The 17,105-nt window shown below is 54.5% G+C and overlaps 5 protein-coding genes across 5 annotated transcripts; 3 read left to right on the forward strand and 2 right to left on the reverse strand.

The window, feature by feature from the left end:
• Window positions 1-1,364: 1,364 nt before the first annotated feature.
• Window positions 1,365-3,128, forward strand: GCG54_00005961 (uncharacterized protein; the record flags this gene model as incomplete). The annotated part of the gene is made up of 2 exons (XM_045405976.1): window positions 1,365-2,452; window positions 2,534-3,128. The coding sequence occupies 2 exons, from the start codon at window positions 1,365-1,367 to the stop codon at window positions 3,126-3,128; spliced, it is 1,683 nt and encodes a 560-aa protein (XP_045265359.1).
• A 3,836-nt stretch (window positions 3,129-6,964) lies between these two features.
• On the reverse strand, window positions 6,965-8,491 carry GCG54_00005962 (uncharacterized protein; the record flags this gene model as incomplete). Its single annotated transcript, XM_045405977.1, has 2 exons — window positions 6,965-7,949; window positions 7,998-8,491. 2 exons carry the CDS (start codon window positions 8,489-8,491, stop codon window positions 6,965-6,967), a joined length of 1,479 nt encoding a protein of 492 aa, XP_045265360.1.
• A 4,681-nt stretch (window positions 8,492-13,172) lies between these two features.
• GCG54_00005963 (Triosephosphate isomerase) lies at window positions 13,173-14,183 on the forward strand (the record flags this gene model as incomplete). The annotated part of the gene is made up of 4 exons (XM_045405978.1): window positions 13,173-13,210; window positions 13,266-13,429; window positions 13,497-14,102; window positions 14,155-14,183. The coding sequence occupies 4 exons, from the start codon at window positions 13,173-13,175 to the stop codon at window positions 14,181-14,183; spliced, it is 837 nt and encodes a 278-aa protein (XP_045265361.1).
• Window positions 14,184-14,538: 355 nt separating this feature from the next.
• Window positions 14,539-15,060, reverse strand: GCG54_00005964 (54S ribosomal protein L51; the record flags this gene model as incomplete). Its single annotated transcript, XM_045405979.1, has 3 exons — window positions 14,539-14,830; window positions 14,886-14,968; window positions 15,022-15,060. 3 exons carry the CDS (start codon window positions 15,058-15,060, stop codon window positions 14,539-14,541), a joined length of 414 nt encoding a protein of 137 aa, XP_045265362.1.
• A 421-nt stretch (window positions 15,061-15,481) lies between these two features.
• Window positions 15,482-17,039, forward strand: GCG54_00005965 (U1 small nuclear ribonucleoprotein 70 kDa-like; the record flags this gene model as incomplete). The annotated part of the gene is made up of 4 exons (XM_045405980.1): window positions 15,482-15,743; window positions 15,803-15,930; window positions 15,986-16,091; window positions 16,324-17,039. 4 exons carry the CDS (start codon window positions 15,482-15,484, stop codon window positions 17,037-17,039), a joined length of 1,212 nt encoding a protein of 403 aa, XP_045265363.1.
• Window positions 17,040-17,105: the final 66 nt, after the last annotated feature.

Consider the following 17,105-nt stretch of genomic DNA (forward strand, 5'->3'; position numbering starts at 1 on the left):
CCAAGGAATCAATGACTGCTCTTGTTGTTCCGCGCCCGGATATGCCTGGCTACAACCTTGACCTGGACGACGTCCACACACCTTCTAGGTATTGTCTTTTCTTTCTCTGTTCCCAGGGTGGTCCATTGTCTTTTTGAAATCCTGTACTGCGAAAGTCATGTTTGTTTCATTGCGTCTGCTTCTCAGATCTCGCCTGCCACGGAGGCCTTTTCATGCAGGACATCTCGACCCAGGATTCTTCAGCCCAGGACTTCATCCGAGGATACTTGCCAGGACTTTCTCTCTCTTGCCCGGAAACTTCTTCCCAGGAATACCTGCTTGACTTGCCAACTGGAAGGAGACCGGTGTGCTTGGGCCTCGCCCTATGCACTTTGTCAAACCGAACGGTCATCACACAAAGAATTATCTATCATCACACTTATACCATGGTTAGTATCGCCTGTCGACGACTCAGGATTTTGCAACAACATGGACCCATTGGACGTTTCGCGAGAACTGGATTTTTATGACTGGCTTGAACCGTGGAATTTTTTACTCCCTGGATTTGTGGACAAAGTCTCGCCCGAGACTAGAGACTGCCCAGTCTCGCATTTGGATCGGACTCCTAGGATGAACGCTGAAATAAACACTCCGTGTTTGTTTTCCCGTGTACCAGTCAAGCTTAATTCAGCTCGTGCTGGTCACAACCCGACATGGACCAAGGCTTTATCGCTCCTTGCACCCACATGGCTGGTTCCGTCTCTTCTGTTTATGGATTTCCCTTTGCTTCGATTCTGTTTCTGATCTACGGACTTCTTCTTCGACCCGGGCTCTCCAGCCTCATGGACTTTGTCTCGACCCATTGTCGCATTCAAATGGACTTGTTACTTCAGCTGGACTCTAACCCAAGGATCTTATCGACCCAAGGAACTCAGCTGCACCAGACGATACAACTCGGCGTCAGGAGACCAATGAAATTTCCAACCTCGACCTCCGCTGTGGGAAGTATGAAATGACCGAACCAAGACCCATGCCTGGGTGCCTGGAGAACAACGAGGAGCCTTGAACACTCACTTGGCCGCAAAGGACTTTCATTTGTCTGACCTTCCGGACTTCCCAACTGGATCGACCACCGCACCTGACATCCCGGACTACATGATATATCCCGGCTTGATCTATATGATCTGTGCTCACTTGGTCTGTCAACACGAAACCCCAAACCCGTGAGACAAAGCAACGACAGCTAACATGACGGGTGCTACAGGAACAAAGTTGTGCCATGTCGAGATGTTTTCTTCATTTCTTGTTTTGCATCTTCTCAAAGATTAGTGGTGAAACAGCACACTAACCTCCCCTTCAGCGACTACAGCTTCTTCCACGCCGGCATGGTGCCTTCAGGAATGTTTTCCTTTTCTTCTCAAACAGGACCATCGGACCCCTTGAGTGGTTCGTGGGAAACGACAGGAGAAGGTGCACAGAACTTCCAAGACTTCTCAGACAACGGATCTGCCCACCCGGGAGACTCCGAGGACTTTTCTTTCCAAGTTGAAGGCCACATCACGCCCCGAGGACAAGGACAAGCCGTTGAGGACCTTCAGAGCAAGTGGACTGCTCGCGCACCTGCCACGACCGTGGCGCCTGTCGGTGGCGAGCCGATGAGGCGGGGAACTTCGAGGAGTTCCACTGGAAGCCGCAAGCAACACAGAATCTCCAAGATCACATCTCCCAAGGCCAGACCCAGAATGACTTCTTCTGCGTCATCTCAAGTATCTGCACAGCTGTCCTCCATGGACATTACGGGTAATGCTACTGTCTACGGACCTCAGACCAACGGCCAGTTGATGGACGTGAACTCTTACTTCCTGGAATCGGATACGGGCGCCGTCTCGTCCCAGTGGTTTAACTCCATGGAGCTCGGAATCGTGGATGGCCTTCCATCCCAGACGGACATGACTATGCACGTCGTGCCTGCTCAGATGCAGCTGGACCCTGACTCCAGCCTTGGAGCTCACTCTCCTTCTGCCTCCTGGAACTCTTTCAGCCCCGCGGAATCCCAATTGTCTTCTCCTGCTCAGACCCCTGAGGAGTTGTGGCTGTCCGCCCCTCTCATGTCTTCGCCTTCCCACTCGGAGCACGTTTCTCCCATCATTCAGAGCCAGTCTCCTAGGTATGTTCCTCAGATCAGCTGCTCCCTCGAGCAAGCCTCTGACTCGGCATCAATCTACAGCGCCAACGGCAAGTTTGGCCCTGAGCTCATGGGCGATGAACTCTCTGGAAGCGTCCTCACCATCGTCGGCGATGCTGCTCTGCCTCCGGCTTTCCCTAGCCGCCGTAACACCAACGACGGTGACTCTGCTCGGGACCACCCTCTGTACAAGAACGCCACTCCTCAGGCCGATGGCCTGTTCCACTGCCCTTGGGAGGGAGAATCCAGCTGCAACCACAAGCCCGAGAAGCTCAAGTGCAACTATGAGTGAGTCGACCCTTTTTGGAAATATGTCAGCATGCCTCCTTTCCCTTGCATGACTAACGATTGTGTCTGTCCCCTCTACAGCAAGTTTGTCGACTCCCACCTGAAGCCCTACCGCTGCAAGATTGAGTCATGCGAGAACGCCCGCTTCTCCTCCACTGCCTGCCTTCTCCGTCACGAGCGTGAGGCCCACGCCATGCACGGCCACGGTGACAAGCCCTTCTTGTGCTCCTATGATGGATGCGATCGTGCGATGCCTGGCAACGGATTCCCCCGCCAATGGAACCTCAAGGACCACATGCGCCGTGTCCACAATGACAACGGTGTCCCCGGATCTCCTACCACCGCTTCCAGCGGCCAGCAGGTCGCCAAGGGACGCAAGCGCAAGGACGCGCCCAAGGCTGCCCCTGCCCCTACCTCCCGCAAGGTCACTGCCAAGGCTGCCATTGTCGAGGCTGCCATCAAAGAGGAGCAGTCGACCAAGCCCCTCGTTGATGAGTGGATGTCCCATCGCCAGGCCCTGGAGGACCTCGTCCGCGGCTTCACCCAGCCCGATGATGTCAAGAACCTCCAGCTCATCAAGGATGCCCACAACCACCTCTCTGCCATGGGAAAGATCGGACAGACCCTGAGCCCCCAGCAGGCTCCCTTCCACGGAAATTTCGTCCAGGCTGGATGAATCACACGTTTTTTGGTCCGTAAAAGCCCGTCACTACACAACACAAGACGCAGTCCACTGACCTGTGACACTTACAGACATAATATGTTACAACACTGGATTGCCATCAGCCATAGATGCAAGTGCATCGGGCTCGTCATGAACAGCGCGCCGATCCTCGTAGGGTGAGGATCGCCGCCGCTGCTTACTATCTGGAGATATCGGACTCTTCACGAGGGACTCGTGTGTCCACCATGAGATATACTTCATCGACCCCCTTTACGGACAAGCCACAAAGCCGGATGGACAGTGTTTACACAAGCCGCCAGGCTACGGATTTCCCAGGAGCATTGAAGCCATGGAACACACAGAAGGAGTACTCGCGAGCAAAGGATGATGCTCTGGTAAACGCCGAGCCGAGAATGGCGGCGAAAGAGAAAGACCGACATGATAGGAGAAGTCGTCTGATTTTTTGGTTTTGCTGCTGCACAGTTTTGTTCAAGGATTGCATTAGAAGAGACATCAAAGTCATGTAAGAGCTCGCAGCTCGACACAACAGAAATTGTACTTTTGAAGACAACCCTCGCTTTGAGGGTAAAGTCCGACGAACACCGTCGAGCTCGGGAAGGATACATTAGTAAGGACACATATTAAGGAGGATATCATGTACAGAGACTAGAATTGTTTAAACCTTTGGAGAAAAGGGAGAGTCACAGAACTAAGAAAACTCAAGAAAATGGCGTCGGAAATCTACGCCCAGCCTTGCATCGTGATGTTCTCGCTCTGACACTCCAGTCAGCCTTGATAACAAGGTTATCGGCAATTAATAGGGGCACTTGGGATAACTATAGTCCGACTTACACATTGACTTTCTTTAGTAACACCTCATCCATGAGCACGGGACGATGTCGTGCAGCAGCAGCGTGTGAAATGGCTTGCTTGCCCAGTCCGAGCTCCTAGGCTGTCTCCCGTGTCAACCACTGAAGTCTCTGCCTCACCCTCCCACGCTTCTGCTCTTCCCGTCTTCTTGCTGATCTCCTTCACAGGTGAGCATCTCTCTCCTGGCGGAGGTATCTGTACATCCCTCCCCTCCCCTTCAGCCTGCATTCATGCCATCCCTACCAACGCCAACACCAACACACCCTCCGACCAAATAGACCTTTTTCCATTAAAAGGGGTATCAGGGGCACGCAGCATGTTAATCGGGCCCACGTTCAGCAACCGTCGCCGTTATTTACCTTTGATTGGGGCCCTCCCGTTTTCCCATCATACAGGCTGCAGCTCTCTCGTCTCATCGAGATGGCGCGGCTACTGGGGTTGGTGATGATGGCTGCTGACGGTTGTTGACGACCTTGGCTATGGGTTTCGGCACCATCCGTCAAATGGGGGTAAAATGGGGAGACGGGAAGTCTGCATCCAGCTGGAGGTGCCCCCGTTCATTCAGTGCTTCCTAGAGGCTCAACGGGAGAGGGCTGCTCTCGGTGAAGGTCATCTGCTTGGGCGGATTACGCGGTTGGAGATGGCTATGGATCGGACGTCTTGTCGGTGGATCTCAATGTCGGGTGTGCCCCCCCTTCAGTCTTCCTCGTTAGCCGGGCTCGGGGGAGGGACATCTCGATGGCATTCCAGCTATCAACCGCCATTCAGTAGTTTTGATCAGATACCCGGTAGCTAATCTGTTTTCTCTCTTTCTTCAAATTTGGGACTGCGCTGCTGTTACTTCTCTGTTCTGGGGAGTTGTCGGCTACCTGTTCAGCGATCTAACCGACCTATGCTTCGGATGACGGCCCCCATCTTGGCTTGTGAAGAGGAGATGAAGACGGTTGGAGGCCGAGGTGACATGAGCAGAGAGGCACGCCACAATCACGCACACACGAGATGATGGGAAAACAGAAACAGAGGAGGAAATGGGATTTTGGGCAAGTCAGTATCATTCGAAACAGCAGCGTCGTGTTTGTTCAGCAGAGAGAAGAGAGGAAGCACGAGATGCCAACAGCCAACGGGGGAAACGAGATCAGGCCAAACGGTCTAACGAAAGATGAGAGTACCTGAGCCATCTCGATGCTTTTGTGAGATGCGCTAGGTGGTGAGCGTATGCGGATGCCCGAAGATCAGAACAGACGGACGGTGAAGAACGGATGACTTTGCTTCCCTCCTTGCCCCCCCTCCCCACAACGAGGGGTAAGAAGACGGTGTAGGAGGGAGAGGGGGAGGCGACGACGGCAAGCGCGTGTGGAGGGGGGAGGTTTGGGTTGTGTCAAGAGCGTCGTGAAGCGACGATCACTCAGATTAGCTGATGATTACACTGGTTGGCTCCCGTTCTTTGATATGAACATAGGCGTTGAAGTTCAATTTTGTTTTTTGGATTTGCTATAGTACGTTTGCTACTTAGCTGTCCCCCCGACTGACCCGGATCATCGAGGTTGAGAAGGGCCGATGCATGTTGGCAGTCAAGTTTATTCGCTGGGACTGGCAATGTTTCTGTCCGTGCTTGCATTGGGTGCGGTCGCAGTCTGTGCCTGCAGTAGTGTCCAAGTCTATTTGTTGCATTGTTCGTCATCACCGCTTCGCAATGAGCGAGTAGGGCAGATTTGGCAGTTAAGCTAATGTCTTATCTGCCCAGCCACGTCTGTGCCTGGCAGCAGCCTTGCAGATTCACTTTTCCCACATTCTCTCTATTGCGGTATCATTTTTCCTCCTTTGGGATCTAATGCGTGTGGGTTTGTTTCTTGGACCGCCTGTGCGCTGCGCAGTCAGCAAGTCGAGAGAACCCATCCCCTCCCAAGCTTCAACATCTGGAAAGGCGGCCATGGCGGCAGCGGGCAGGCATGCTTGGGAGGAGACTTGGCGGGCACGTGGGTGTGGACTGACTTGTGCACGACAGAGTGTAGCTCTGCAGCGGGACGTTGACGGGACTTTGGAGCTGCTTTGCAGTCAGTTTTTTGCTTAATGAGCAGACGGTTGCACGCCATCATAAAGGCATTTGCAGGGAGGGAAGGCTTTACGGCTTGAATCGACATGGATTTAAGGACGGCTTGGAGGGGAATAAGGATGTGGGGGAGGATGGAGAGCTTTCGATTGCGGCGAAAGAACGGGGCCGTTAAATCGGGATGGCTCCAGTGGATTGTGCTACAGGAAGCTTATCCGCAGGTGGTGGCTTCGATAGAAGCAAGTCATGAGCTGGTAATAAGGAGTGGGTGGAGGGGGGGACGGGTTCAACGGCCCCTCGTCCTGGAAGCATGTCTGTCGGCCGCCATCGGGACTACCCACCGACACGCATCTTTCCCTCTCTCCTCTGGCCGCGGGGCGGACGTCTCAACAGCGAAGAGCGAAAGGTTGATTCCCATTGGGGAGAAGACCGTCTGGGACCTGGGCCGGAGGTAGGATCAAGCTTTCCCAGAGTTCAGGCAATTTGAGATGTTTGGAGTGATTAGAGTTATCTAGAGTCAGACGTGGAACAGATGGTAGGGCACAAGGACAGATTGGCAAAACCAACAGTGACTCTAAGTACTACAGTCTGTTGTGTATTATTGGTCGTAGGCGTCGTGACGAAGGTTCGGGTCTGGCTCCCGAAAAGCTAAAATGTATAAGAATGTACAAAAAAGGAAATGAGATGCAGGAACTGCCGCCTTTTTGCCATCCAGCAGGCGGTGTGGGTGCGTATGGGTGTATCATAAGCTGCAAGTGTAGCCGCCGTATCCCGTCTCATGAAGTAAAGAAAAAAAGTAAACGCCGGGAGGACGGCGTTAGGAAGCCTCAAACCATGTTTGATGGGTCTCATCCCGTCCCTCTGCTGCTGCAACACACACCACCATCTTCGCTCTCTGCCACACCGAGAAGAAGCTTCGCCGCCGAATTCAGCCCCCAAAAGTGCCGACGGACGGGTTTTTGGCGTGGCCTTTCGTCGCCGTGGCACCGGTAAGGTTTCTTGTAGACGCCGCAAAGCTCTGGCGGTCGTAGGAGCTGTAACGGCCGGCTTCGAGGTCGTCAATGCTCTGCCGGTAGTTGCTATCCGAATCGTCCAGGGTTTGGCTGTGACGATCCGAGTCGTGAGCATACTCGGTGCTCAAGTGGTGTATGCTGTGAGGCTCCGACGTGCTCCTCGTGTGAAGGACTTTTGGTCTGCTGAAGTTGTGTATTGTTGGAGCCGGGGCTGTCGGGGTGACTTGGTTCAGCGCGCGGTCTCTCCTGTCCGCGGGACTGAGGCTGGCTTCATCCAGCTGGATTTTGATGGTGTATACGGAATTCTTCTTGACAGCCGGCAATGGCTTATTCAATGTCGCTTCGCTGAAGCGCTTAACCGTCGTAGTTGGTGTTGATGTTTGTGAACCCATGGGTATGGCATCCTCCAGATCCGAGTCGAAGGATAACTGGCTGCCCGCTTGGGAGCCCTTTGTTGCTTTGTCGGTAGGTAATGGCACGCTGGTAGGTTGTGACTTGCGAGACCTTGAGGCCAGCAATCTGGGAAGGTACCGGTTGAAGAATGGCTTGGTTGACGGGATGCTGGTGCAGATGATCCCAAGGAACAGCTCGAGTGATGACATGAGCCAATTCATCCAGGCGTTCCAGGTAACATCCGGTTCCGTGGTCATGATCCACGTAAAGTAAGTGCGAGCTATGCCGGCGAAGCACGCCAGGAAACCGGCACCGAAAAGCAGGTTGACAATAACCATCTGCCTAGAAGAGAGCTTGTTCTTATAGACAATACGGACTAGAGCCAGTGGTAGCAGGACCACGGCGAAGTCGGTCGCGGTATTGATGATACTGGCAACGAGGAGGTGCGCTGCCTCGTTAATACAGTTCTGAGGCTCAGCTGAAAGCGTCCAATACTGAGAAAGAGGCCTGCAGAAAGTCAGTCTTGTTGGCTGTGGAAAATCAAAGCCTACATACCGGCATTGCAACATGGCCACCATCATAAACACAACGCAATTGATGGAGATAAACACCCCTAGGCCGATGACCAGGAGACTGAACTTGCGAGAGGCTTCGTGGGCGATTCGGTACACTAATGCCAGCATCGACAGCTTCGTAAAACTTGTAGTCAAGTCGAAGAGGATCTGGCTAGCGAGTCCCATCTGCAAAGACCCCGTGAATTTGTCAATGGGCACATCCCATACGTGGCGTCCCCAGCCATATCGATCCATAGATATCATCCCCACGACCACGAACGCTGCTGCGGGAATGTAGGCGAGGATGACGAGCATGTCGTCCCAGCCGAATCCGTTCGTGATACATTTTCGCGTGTATGTCCGGATGGCGATGATAACTGTAGCGATGGCCAGGAGGATGAGGGAGACGATCTGGTTGGCCGGGCCTCTGGTTTCGGGGTCATCGTAACGCGGTGGCGGCCAACTAAGTATTACTTCTGGCGGCGGGATCCTCATATCGTCGATGTCGTGAACATCGTGTGGGCAGAAGACAAGGGATCAACGGTGCCGAAAACGTAGTAAAGACGTGGAAAGGAGAGCGTCCTTATTCTTCCCCTCACGGCGGCAACTGTGGCCCGAAGACACGCGGGGACGAATGAGAGACGGGACGAGAAGGCTGGGCAAATTCAATGGAAAGGGCAAAAAACAGCCTTCAGCGTTGGTGACCGTGCCTAAGCTTAATCAACAGACGGACGCAGTGAGAAAGCATATCCACGGCTGTGACATCAACATGATGATGCGCGCTCTGGCCAATATATCTTTCCAACCCTGGACCGTTAGACCCCCCAACCCTGAGAATCGCTGCAGGGAATCGCAGAAAAACGTTGCCGTTTGGCGAGACATTCTCAAGACCGCACTGACGGCTTGAACTGGGGTTCTCATGAGGAACCGGTGGTGTTGTATCGTGTTGTCTCTCTCAGACCATTGGATGTCCTTGGGGGCGGTGCTGGGAAGGGAGCAGCGGATGCAACTCCGTGGATCCAGCGGCACCTTGGCCGGTTGCAAGTCTGTGTGAGGAAAGCTGGGTAGACAAAGCAGACTTTGGCGCCTTGCTTCTTTGCGTAAGTCATAGTCTGTCACAGCGTCGCATGTCTTCTCAGCGCCGTTCATGGTGAGGGCGGGAACAGTGAGCCCCCAGCCCTACCGTTGATCTTGCGGCTAGGTCCGCTTGGCCTTAGAGGAGGCTCAACGCCCAACTAGCGTGTTGCGAGTCTGGAGGCCGAGCTAGGGTTGAACAACCGGGATGGAAATGCCGCTCACACGGCGGAGCTGGACGCAGCTACCGGTAGACAGCTGCCAGAGCAGCTAGGCCTGCATGTGGACGGTGTCAAAACTTGATCCATGAATGGCCAACATCATGCGCAATAGCCACGATCATGATAAGCAAGGCCGGGAAGGAAGACGTTGGCATTGTGTGGTATTGCGGTCGACCAACGACGTCTTCCGCCGAGTGAAAACAGGTTGCTCCCACCACAAACCGCCTGCAAGGCCCCTCATCCAGACCCTGTCGCAGTGGTGGTGGCACTGCAGCTTGTGATGGTGGTCGTCGTCGAAGCCAGGGCGGTGTGGTGTGTTGGTTGTACCTAGACTTCAACGTGGAGGAGACATGTCTTTGCTGGTCGAGGATCAAGAAACGTTTGTGCCTGGGGAGTAAGATTGGCCAGTCGTTTTCGAAGCCGTGCCGTCTTCAGGATTCTCCACCTTCATTGGCGCTCTTCCCGGAGAGTTGTTTGAAGCTTGGCAGGACGCACGGGTTTTGGGTTCGTCGACGCGCATTGACGGCCGAGCGAGGGGATTGTCAAACCGAACGCGTCTGAGGATGCTGTGAACACGATAGGCCCATTCGATTTTTCGACCGTTTGGCTTCGACACCCTGGATAGCCGGCCAGCAAGTCCATAAACGGACCACTGCAGCCGTTGGTTTGTCGAAAAGTGCCCCGCGAAACGGCAGCCCTCGGGGCTGAGCCTGTCAGGTCGGGGTCCCTATCACATCGGATCTCGACTCTTCCATGAAGAAGTGGTGTCTGAATGTTACCTTATCTGACGAACGACAGAAACCAGGGTAGCCATGGTTGCAATGCTAAAGAAGTGCGCATACGGCCCTGGATGGCAGCGGGTAGTACAGGATGGCACATGGTGACGTGAAGTAGCGTTGTTGACGGAGGTTTTGACAAGTCGTTGCAAGAGTGTTGTCGAAGAGATGCGGTTGGCTTCACAGCGGGTGCCCATCCCCACTTCGTCCACTGCTCCTACCCCTTAGTCATCAACGGGACGACGCTTCCCGCCAGCCCCTGGAGTGCTTTGATGTTAGTGTTTCTTTCCTCTCAGGGAACTCATTTCACGAGAAGGCGTTCATCTGTCCAGGGAGCCATGAGAGTGAGTCAAGAAGGCGCAATCGAACTGTGTGACTCTGGAACTAGTCGACACCCACTCTTCCGCGGCCAAGTCCCTCGCATGGGGTAGAGCAGGCCTCATCGATCTCGACCTAGTGGTGTGCCATCATGCCCGATTCTTCAGTGACCGACTTGGCTAAAAGACTGTTTCTCGACTGTTTCCGAGTCCACCTCGGCGAGAAGCCGTTTCAATCGACACCCCGCGAACTGGGGTTCTCCAACACTCGCGAATGAGCTCTGTTGCTCGCAGCTTGGACCCAATGAATCTGTCATTCATGTCGACGACACCACGGAATAATCAACGTCTCCCGGGCGCCCGCCTCCAACCTCCCTCGCCTATTCCAACTGTCAAAAAGCCATGAACGCCAAGGACCGCACCTGAATCCTGGATGCTGAGGATGCGATTGGGCCCAGAGACTGGACTGGGGTCAACGCCACCACGTGTGTCTGGCCCTCCATCGGCTGCGCCCCCGGTTACTTAAGTGACCGGCCTAATCAGGACGACACACGACACGACATGGGTTCACTCATACCGCCCTGTCTGTTCGTATGCTGGGTTTGAAAGCTATGAAGGACCCATCTTCAGTGGGATGCCGTACATCTAGAACGCCTGTTCATCATCTTGCCCCAGGTTGCCACAAACCGTGATGTCTCGGGCAGATTCGTGATGAATAGCTCCGGTAAAGGTGGATGAAACGTGGATATCACGCTTGCTGCCCGTCTCATGACGACGCCATCACATTTCAAGTACAGTAGGCTAAGATGCTGCTCACTTACACTGGCGGCCTTATGGGTAGCCAAGCACTGTCACGCTCATCTATTGTGCAAGGCCACCATCCTGATATGGCTTTGACGTCGAGTATTGAGGGGCACTCGGCTCTGATTGCCATCGTGGACGTTTTGCTGCTTTCTAGGACTCAAAGACAGGAGTCGAACTTTTGCCGATGCTGGTAAGGGGTTGGTGGCTCCCGTCAAGTCTGAAAGTCATCTCTTCCTTCAGCAAACTCTGAGGTGCCAAATGCGGAGAACCACTTGTTCGCTGGCCACCAAAAGCTTCTTGTAAACTGCGCTGTCCAACGGTGTCAGTCAGACGAATGAGAAAACCAGGCCGGGTTACCAGCCAGCCGCGGAAGTGACGGGTTTCTTGATAGCTGGGTGATCATTTCTGACCGTCAACCGACTGCTGGTCAACAGTGACCGAGACGGTCTCATTAGATCCCTCTTTAGCACTGAATTGTTCGAATGTGTAAGACCAAAGCTCGCGAAATACTACTCAACTCACAAATCAGATCCAACACCACATCGTTGGACATTGTATAACACGATAACACACAATGCGCTGGTCCGAGCTGAGACTTTTCAAGCAAGACGAAGAAAAATTTGAGCTGGAACAGCAAGAATGAAGTCGGGCACGATCTCCAGCAGGGGCTGGATTTCAATGAAGGCTTTCTTTTTCCTGGGTCCATCGGCATGGATACGAAGCTGTGCAAGTCAGCCAGAGATCTGTGTCCCCGGGGCATGGGTCCTGGACAGGATGACAGTTAGGCGGGCGATCAGTTGTGACTTTGCTTTTTTTGGACTGTTACGGTGTGAATTCTATCCCAAACCGGGGAAAGAGAAAACCTGTCCAGGTCCGCAGCCCGCCTCAGATGTTTCTTTTGGAAAGCCGGTATGCTACAGCGCGGAACGAGTGTGGTGACAGGTAGACGAAGATCTGAGTGAATGCACACGAGCAGCAGAGCCATCGAGTGGGTATGACAGGCCTGGGTGTTTCCTCTCTGGCTTTTCCGTAGTTCTCGCGGGTCCCAGATTTTCAAGCTGTTGATTGATTTGTTTTGTTGGCTCGGCAATAGAGCAGCTGTCTCTTTAGATACACATAAAAGTGCTGACGAATGGTTACCGAGGTATGGTGATGCAACCTGCAGAGTAGCCGTGTATTCGGAAGAAACAGGATCATGCAGAACCAACCCGAGGTCTTTACCTCACAGAAATACGACAGTGTCCGGGTTCTGGCGGTTGTGCATGAGAAGCAAGGCGTATCTCCTCATCATGGAGTCTGACAACAACGATGCTGCGGATATCTGAAGCCTACCTGTGATGTTGATCGATTCCACGACGATGGCCAGGTCTCAAGGCGATCACTCAGACGAGTCACCCAGTGTCTCGATGGAAGACACGGACTAGCCAAACCTGACCAGGCGCTCCCCGATGAGGTAGCTGTGGTTGACATGAGCAACAAGACTTCCGATTGGATTCTTGGAAAGGTAGCTTGGCGTCCAGGGTGAAGGGAAATGGACCGGACCGACTGGTCACGAAAAGTGTTGAGGGGCGCTGGTTGTTGGAGGACACTCTCAGCCCACGGCGACCGACCGCTCAGGTCACCCAGTGAGAAAGTGAGGTTGAGTGCGGGGCGGGTGCAGGCCCCGGGCCAGATCGGAGCCGCTGGGAGCCCCACCGGAACTGCTGATTTTGGTGCTGCAGGCGCTGTGAGGTGCCGTGACAGCGTGCCACTGCCCCTCCGGTGTCCTGCACCTGCGAAAAAGCCCCCGCCCCTCCTTGCCCCTCCATCAAGCCCACCTCGCGCTGGAGCTGAGGTCTTTTTACTGTTACGACAAGCTACCTGCCAAAACCTGTCCTGCGTCATTTACACCTCCAGCCGTGATCCGATCTTTCTGAACTGTCCTTCAGACTCCCGAAGCTTCACCATTCTCCCTAGAATCATCAGATACCACCAATTGCCCAACATGGCTCGCAAGTTTTTCGTCGGCGGCAACTTCAAGATGTAAGTCTCTTCGTTGGCGGGGTTCATCGGACATCCTGCAGCAACCCATCCCAAGGGGGAGACGGCACATGGAGGGAGGGGGGATGGAAGCTCCGGTAACAGCCAGCACCGCAACATGGGCTAACACGTCATGCTTCGCGCTGGATAGGAACGGCTCTGTGTCGTCCATCAAGAAGATTGTCGAGAACCTGAACGGCGCCACCCTCGACCCCAACACTGGTACTTGCCCACTTGCTCCAATGTAGAGCACAGGAAGAAGACATTGCAGCTGACAATTGGCCCACAGAGGTCGTCGTCTCCCCTCCCGCCATCTACCTCCAGCTCACCCGTGAGCTCCTCCGCAAGGACGTTGAGGTCGCCGCCCAGAACGTCTTCGACAAGCCCGACGGTGCCTTCACTGGCGAGATCTCCGTTGCCCAGCTCAAGGATAGCAACATCAACTGGGCCATCCTTGGCCACTCTGAGCGCCGTACCATCCTGAAGGAGTCCGACGAGGTTGTTGCCTCCAAGACCAAGTATGCCACCGAGAACGGCGTTGGTGCCATCTGGTGCTGCGGTGAGTCCCTCGAGGAGCGCGAGGCTGGCACCACCGTCGACGTCGTCAGCAAGCAGCTTGCTGCCCTCAACGCCGCTATCAAGGACTGGTCCAAGGTTGTCGTCGCCTACGAGCCCATCTGGGCCATTGGCACCGGCAAGGTTGCCACTACCGAGCAGGCCCAGGAGGTTCACGCCGCCATCCGCGCTTGGCTCGCCAAGAACGTCAGCGACAAGGTCGCCGAGGAGACCCGCATTCTGTACGGCGGCAGTGTCAACGAGAAGAACTGCAAGGACCTGGCCAAGGAGAAGGACATTGACGGTTTCCTGGTTGGCGGTGCCAGCTTGAAGCCTGGCTGTGAGTACTCTCTTCGCCAACGAAACCGACTCCCAGTACTGACAGGATACAGTCGTCGATATTGTCAACGCCAAGCAGTAAATCCCTAAATAGAACATACCTGATGATGATGAACGCTTGAACATGGCCTCACGATGGCTTGGGTAGCTCAGGACAAGAAGCAACGAAAAAACGAAACCTTTCGTAGTGCCCGAGGTAGTAGAGAAGAAAACAAAATTCAGTATACCCACATACACGTCTGTAATCATGTCTCATCTGTGAGCGTTGAGAAATCTGCATTTCGAGTGCTTTGAGGGGGCACTCGTTCCCCATCCCGTTCGGGTGATATTTTACAAGCAACAAACATGTCATGCTGCCTTTTCCTCCTATGCACGCCTGGCCCGGTCATAGTCTTACATGCTTTCCAATGAGATGTCGTAAATGTTTTCGTAGGTTTTTATACAGCCATGCCGTTGCCATGGTACGGTGACCATACACCTCTAACACTGGTGTTGATACTCGTGACAGGCTTGCTCGTCCTCTTGAGCTTCTCTCCGCTGGCGTCACGCAGCAGTTCGGCCTTCTTTAAAATCTCCAAGGGCTCCATATTTCGCACACACACGGCCTTCTCGCGGCCGTTGATGTAGTGGCCAACAATCATGGGGTGCTTCGCGGGTCGGGGCGACACGGTGAACTCGATCTGGGGGTGGGCCTTGGCGAATTTGGGGAGCTGAGACTTGATAAATCCGCTGGAAGAAAAAATCAGTATGCATATAAGACGTCCAGAACCCAGAGATTGCCTACTTCATGCCCTTGGAGCTACCAGCCCAGTCGCAATAGTGGAAGTCCAACTTCTTGCATTGGAGGATGAATGAGCCAAGGCCATTCTGCCGAGTTGTCAGCCATTGAAACAGATCGCTATTAGGCGGAGAGCACATACCTGGCCCTTGGACACCGTCTTCAATGCCTGGATCGTCATGGTATCCTGCCTGGCATACAGATCCCTTTATTGCGTAGTCGAGTCGTCGCAAGAAGGTCATCCGTCTGCCACGAGCGGGAAATTTCTTAGCGCAAAAATCGCAAATGATCCGAGCCAGCTGGACCGGAGCTGCTGCAGTACGTACCGCGTCTTCTGAACCCACCTTGCATTGTTTGAACAGCTACCATTGGCTGGCACAACTGCGGGTGGTCCAGTGTCTGGACAGAACCAGGCTGCACCACAAACTTTCCCTTGCCATACGTTCTCGTGTCAATTTCAAGGACGGACGCGACGCTCTTCCTTCAACCCCATTCCCACCACGTCCCATTACGACATCCCTAGCTGCACGCCATCGCGCGCATCTCAGTGGAGCTAGAGGATATCTACGATCTTGGGATACTGACAAAAAGCGTCTTTCGCGATGACCGACAAGCTCCCTCCCAACCTTTTGGCGCTGTTCGCGCCGCGCCCGCCCCTGCGATGGGTGCCGCCTCCCGACCATGCGCCCGAAAAGCGCAAGACCCTACCCGTCTCTGGTGTCGCCGACTTCTTGCCTGCACTTCAAGCCTACAAGGAGACCGACGAATACAAACCGACAGAGAGCTGGTTGCAGATGCGCGACCGAAAGAAGCTTGAGAAGCAAGCTGCAGTCGAGAAGCTCAAGACGGAAGGGCCGAAGAACTGTCAGTCCCCTACACATCGTTTGTCTTCGTAGATCTGTGCTAACATTTCTGTTCTACAGTCAAACCCCACGAGGACTCCAACATTCGCGGCGATGCTTTCAAGACTTTGATTGTTGCGCGACTCTCTTACGAGGCCAACGAACAGGATCTCGAGAGGGAGTTTGGCCGTTTCGGCCCCATTGAGCGCGTATGTCCTCCTGTTCCCCAATATACGTGGCCTAATCAAGCTGACTGTCAGATAGATTCGTATCATCACTGACACTCATGCTCATGAGAAACCCAGAAAGAAGAAGAAGCCCCATCGTGGCTACGCTTTCGTTGTTTTTGAACGAGAGAAAGATATGAGAGGTAATGACGCCGAACCCCCCTGACGATGCTCGGCCTATCCGACAGTCATCTCCCTCCCGGCTTGTGGCCCTCAGGCTTGCCCTTGCCCAGCTCTACACACCGAGATCCGTGGCCCTCAAGCTTGCCCGTCTCACAATCTTGTTTTTATTTTCTCTCATTCCACTCCACGACGCAAAGGTATGATATTGGTAAGGGTTTACTGACACAAGCGCCTTGGCGCACTGGTGAGTAGCTGCTTTAGATGCCTGCGATGGTATTCGAATCAAGGACCGACGTATCAAGGTAGACGTCGAACGTGGGCGCACCGTCAAGGGCTGGGTACCTCGCCGACTCGGTGGCGGCCTCGGAGGCCGAGGATATACCAAAGCCCTGCCGGCTAGGCCCATGGGCGGACCTGGCGGTGGTTTCGGCGGTGGCGGCGGTTTCCGAGGAGGCTTCCGTGGCGGCTTCGAGGGAGGACGCGGTCGCGGCGGAGGCTTTAGAGGAGGCTTCGGCGGCCGTGGAGGATTCCGTGGCGGTGGAGACTTCAACCGTGGTGGTGACCGAGGCGGCCCTAACGGATACGGCGCTCCCAGGGATGCTCCTTCAGGACCCGGACGCAGCTTCGGAGGAGGCGACCGCGGCTTTTCCGGCGGTGGGTATGACCGTGGAAGCGGCCGCTCACATGACGACAGATCAGGTGGCCGCCATGGCGACCGGTACGGAGATCGCGACAGAGACCGCGGCGACCGTGACGGAGGCCGCAGGACAGGAAGCAACATGGAACCGATCAGACCCAGAGGAGAAGGTGGGTATCGCGGTGACCGAGGCGACAGGGATCGCGACCGAGACCGGGACCGTGACAGCCACAGGGACAGGGACTACGACCGACCTCGCGATGACGACAACAGGAAACGAGGCTACGACGGCGGCGGCTATGAGGATCCTAGAAAGCTGCGTCGCTACTGACGAGACACGTAGTGTCTTGCGGTGGGTGGCTCACCCGCGCGTCTCATCTTTCAGTCTCTTTCCTTC

This window comes from Colletotrichum gloeosporioides (assembly GCF_011800055.1).
Source record: "Colletotrichum gloeosporioides strain Lc1 chromosome Unknown consensus_36, whole genome shotgun sequence".
Taxonomy (NCBI): domain Eukaryota; kingdom Fungi; phylum Ascomycota; class Sordariomycetes; order Glomerellales; family Glomerellaceae; genus Colletotrichum; species Colletotrichum gloeosporioides.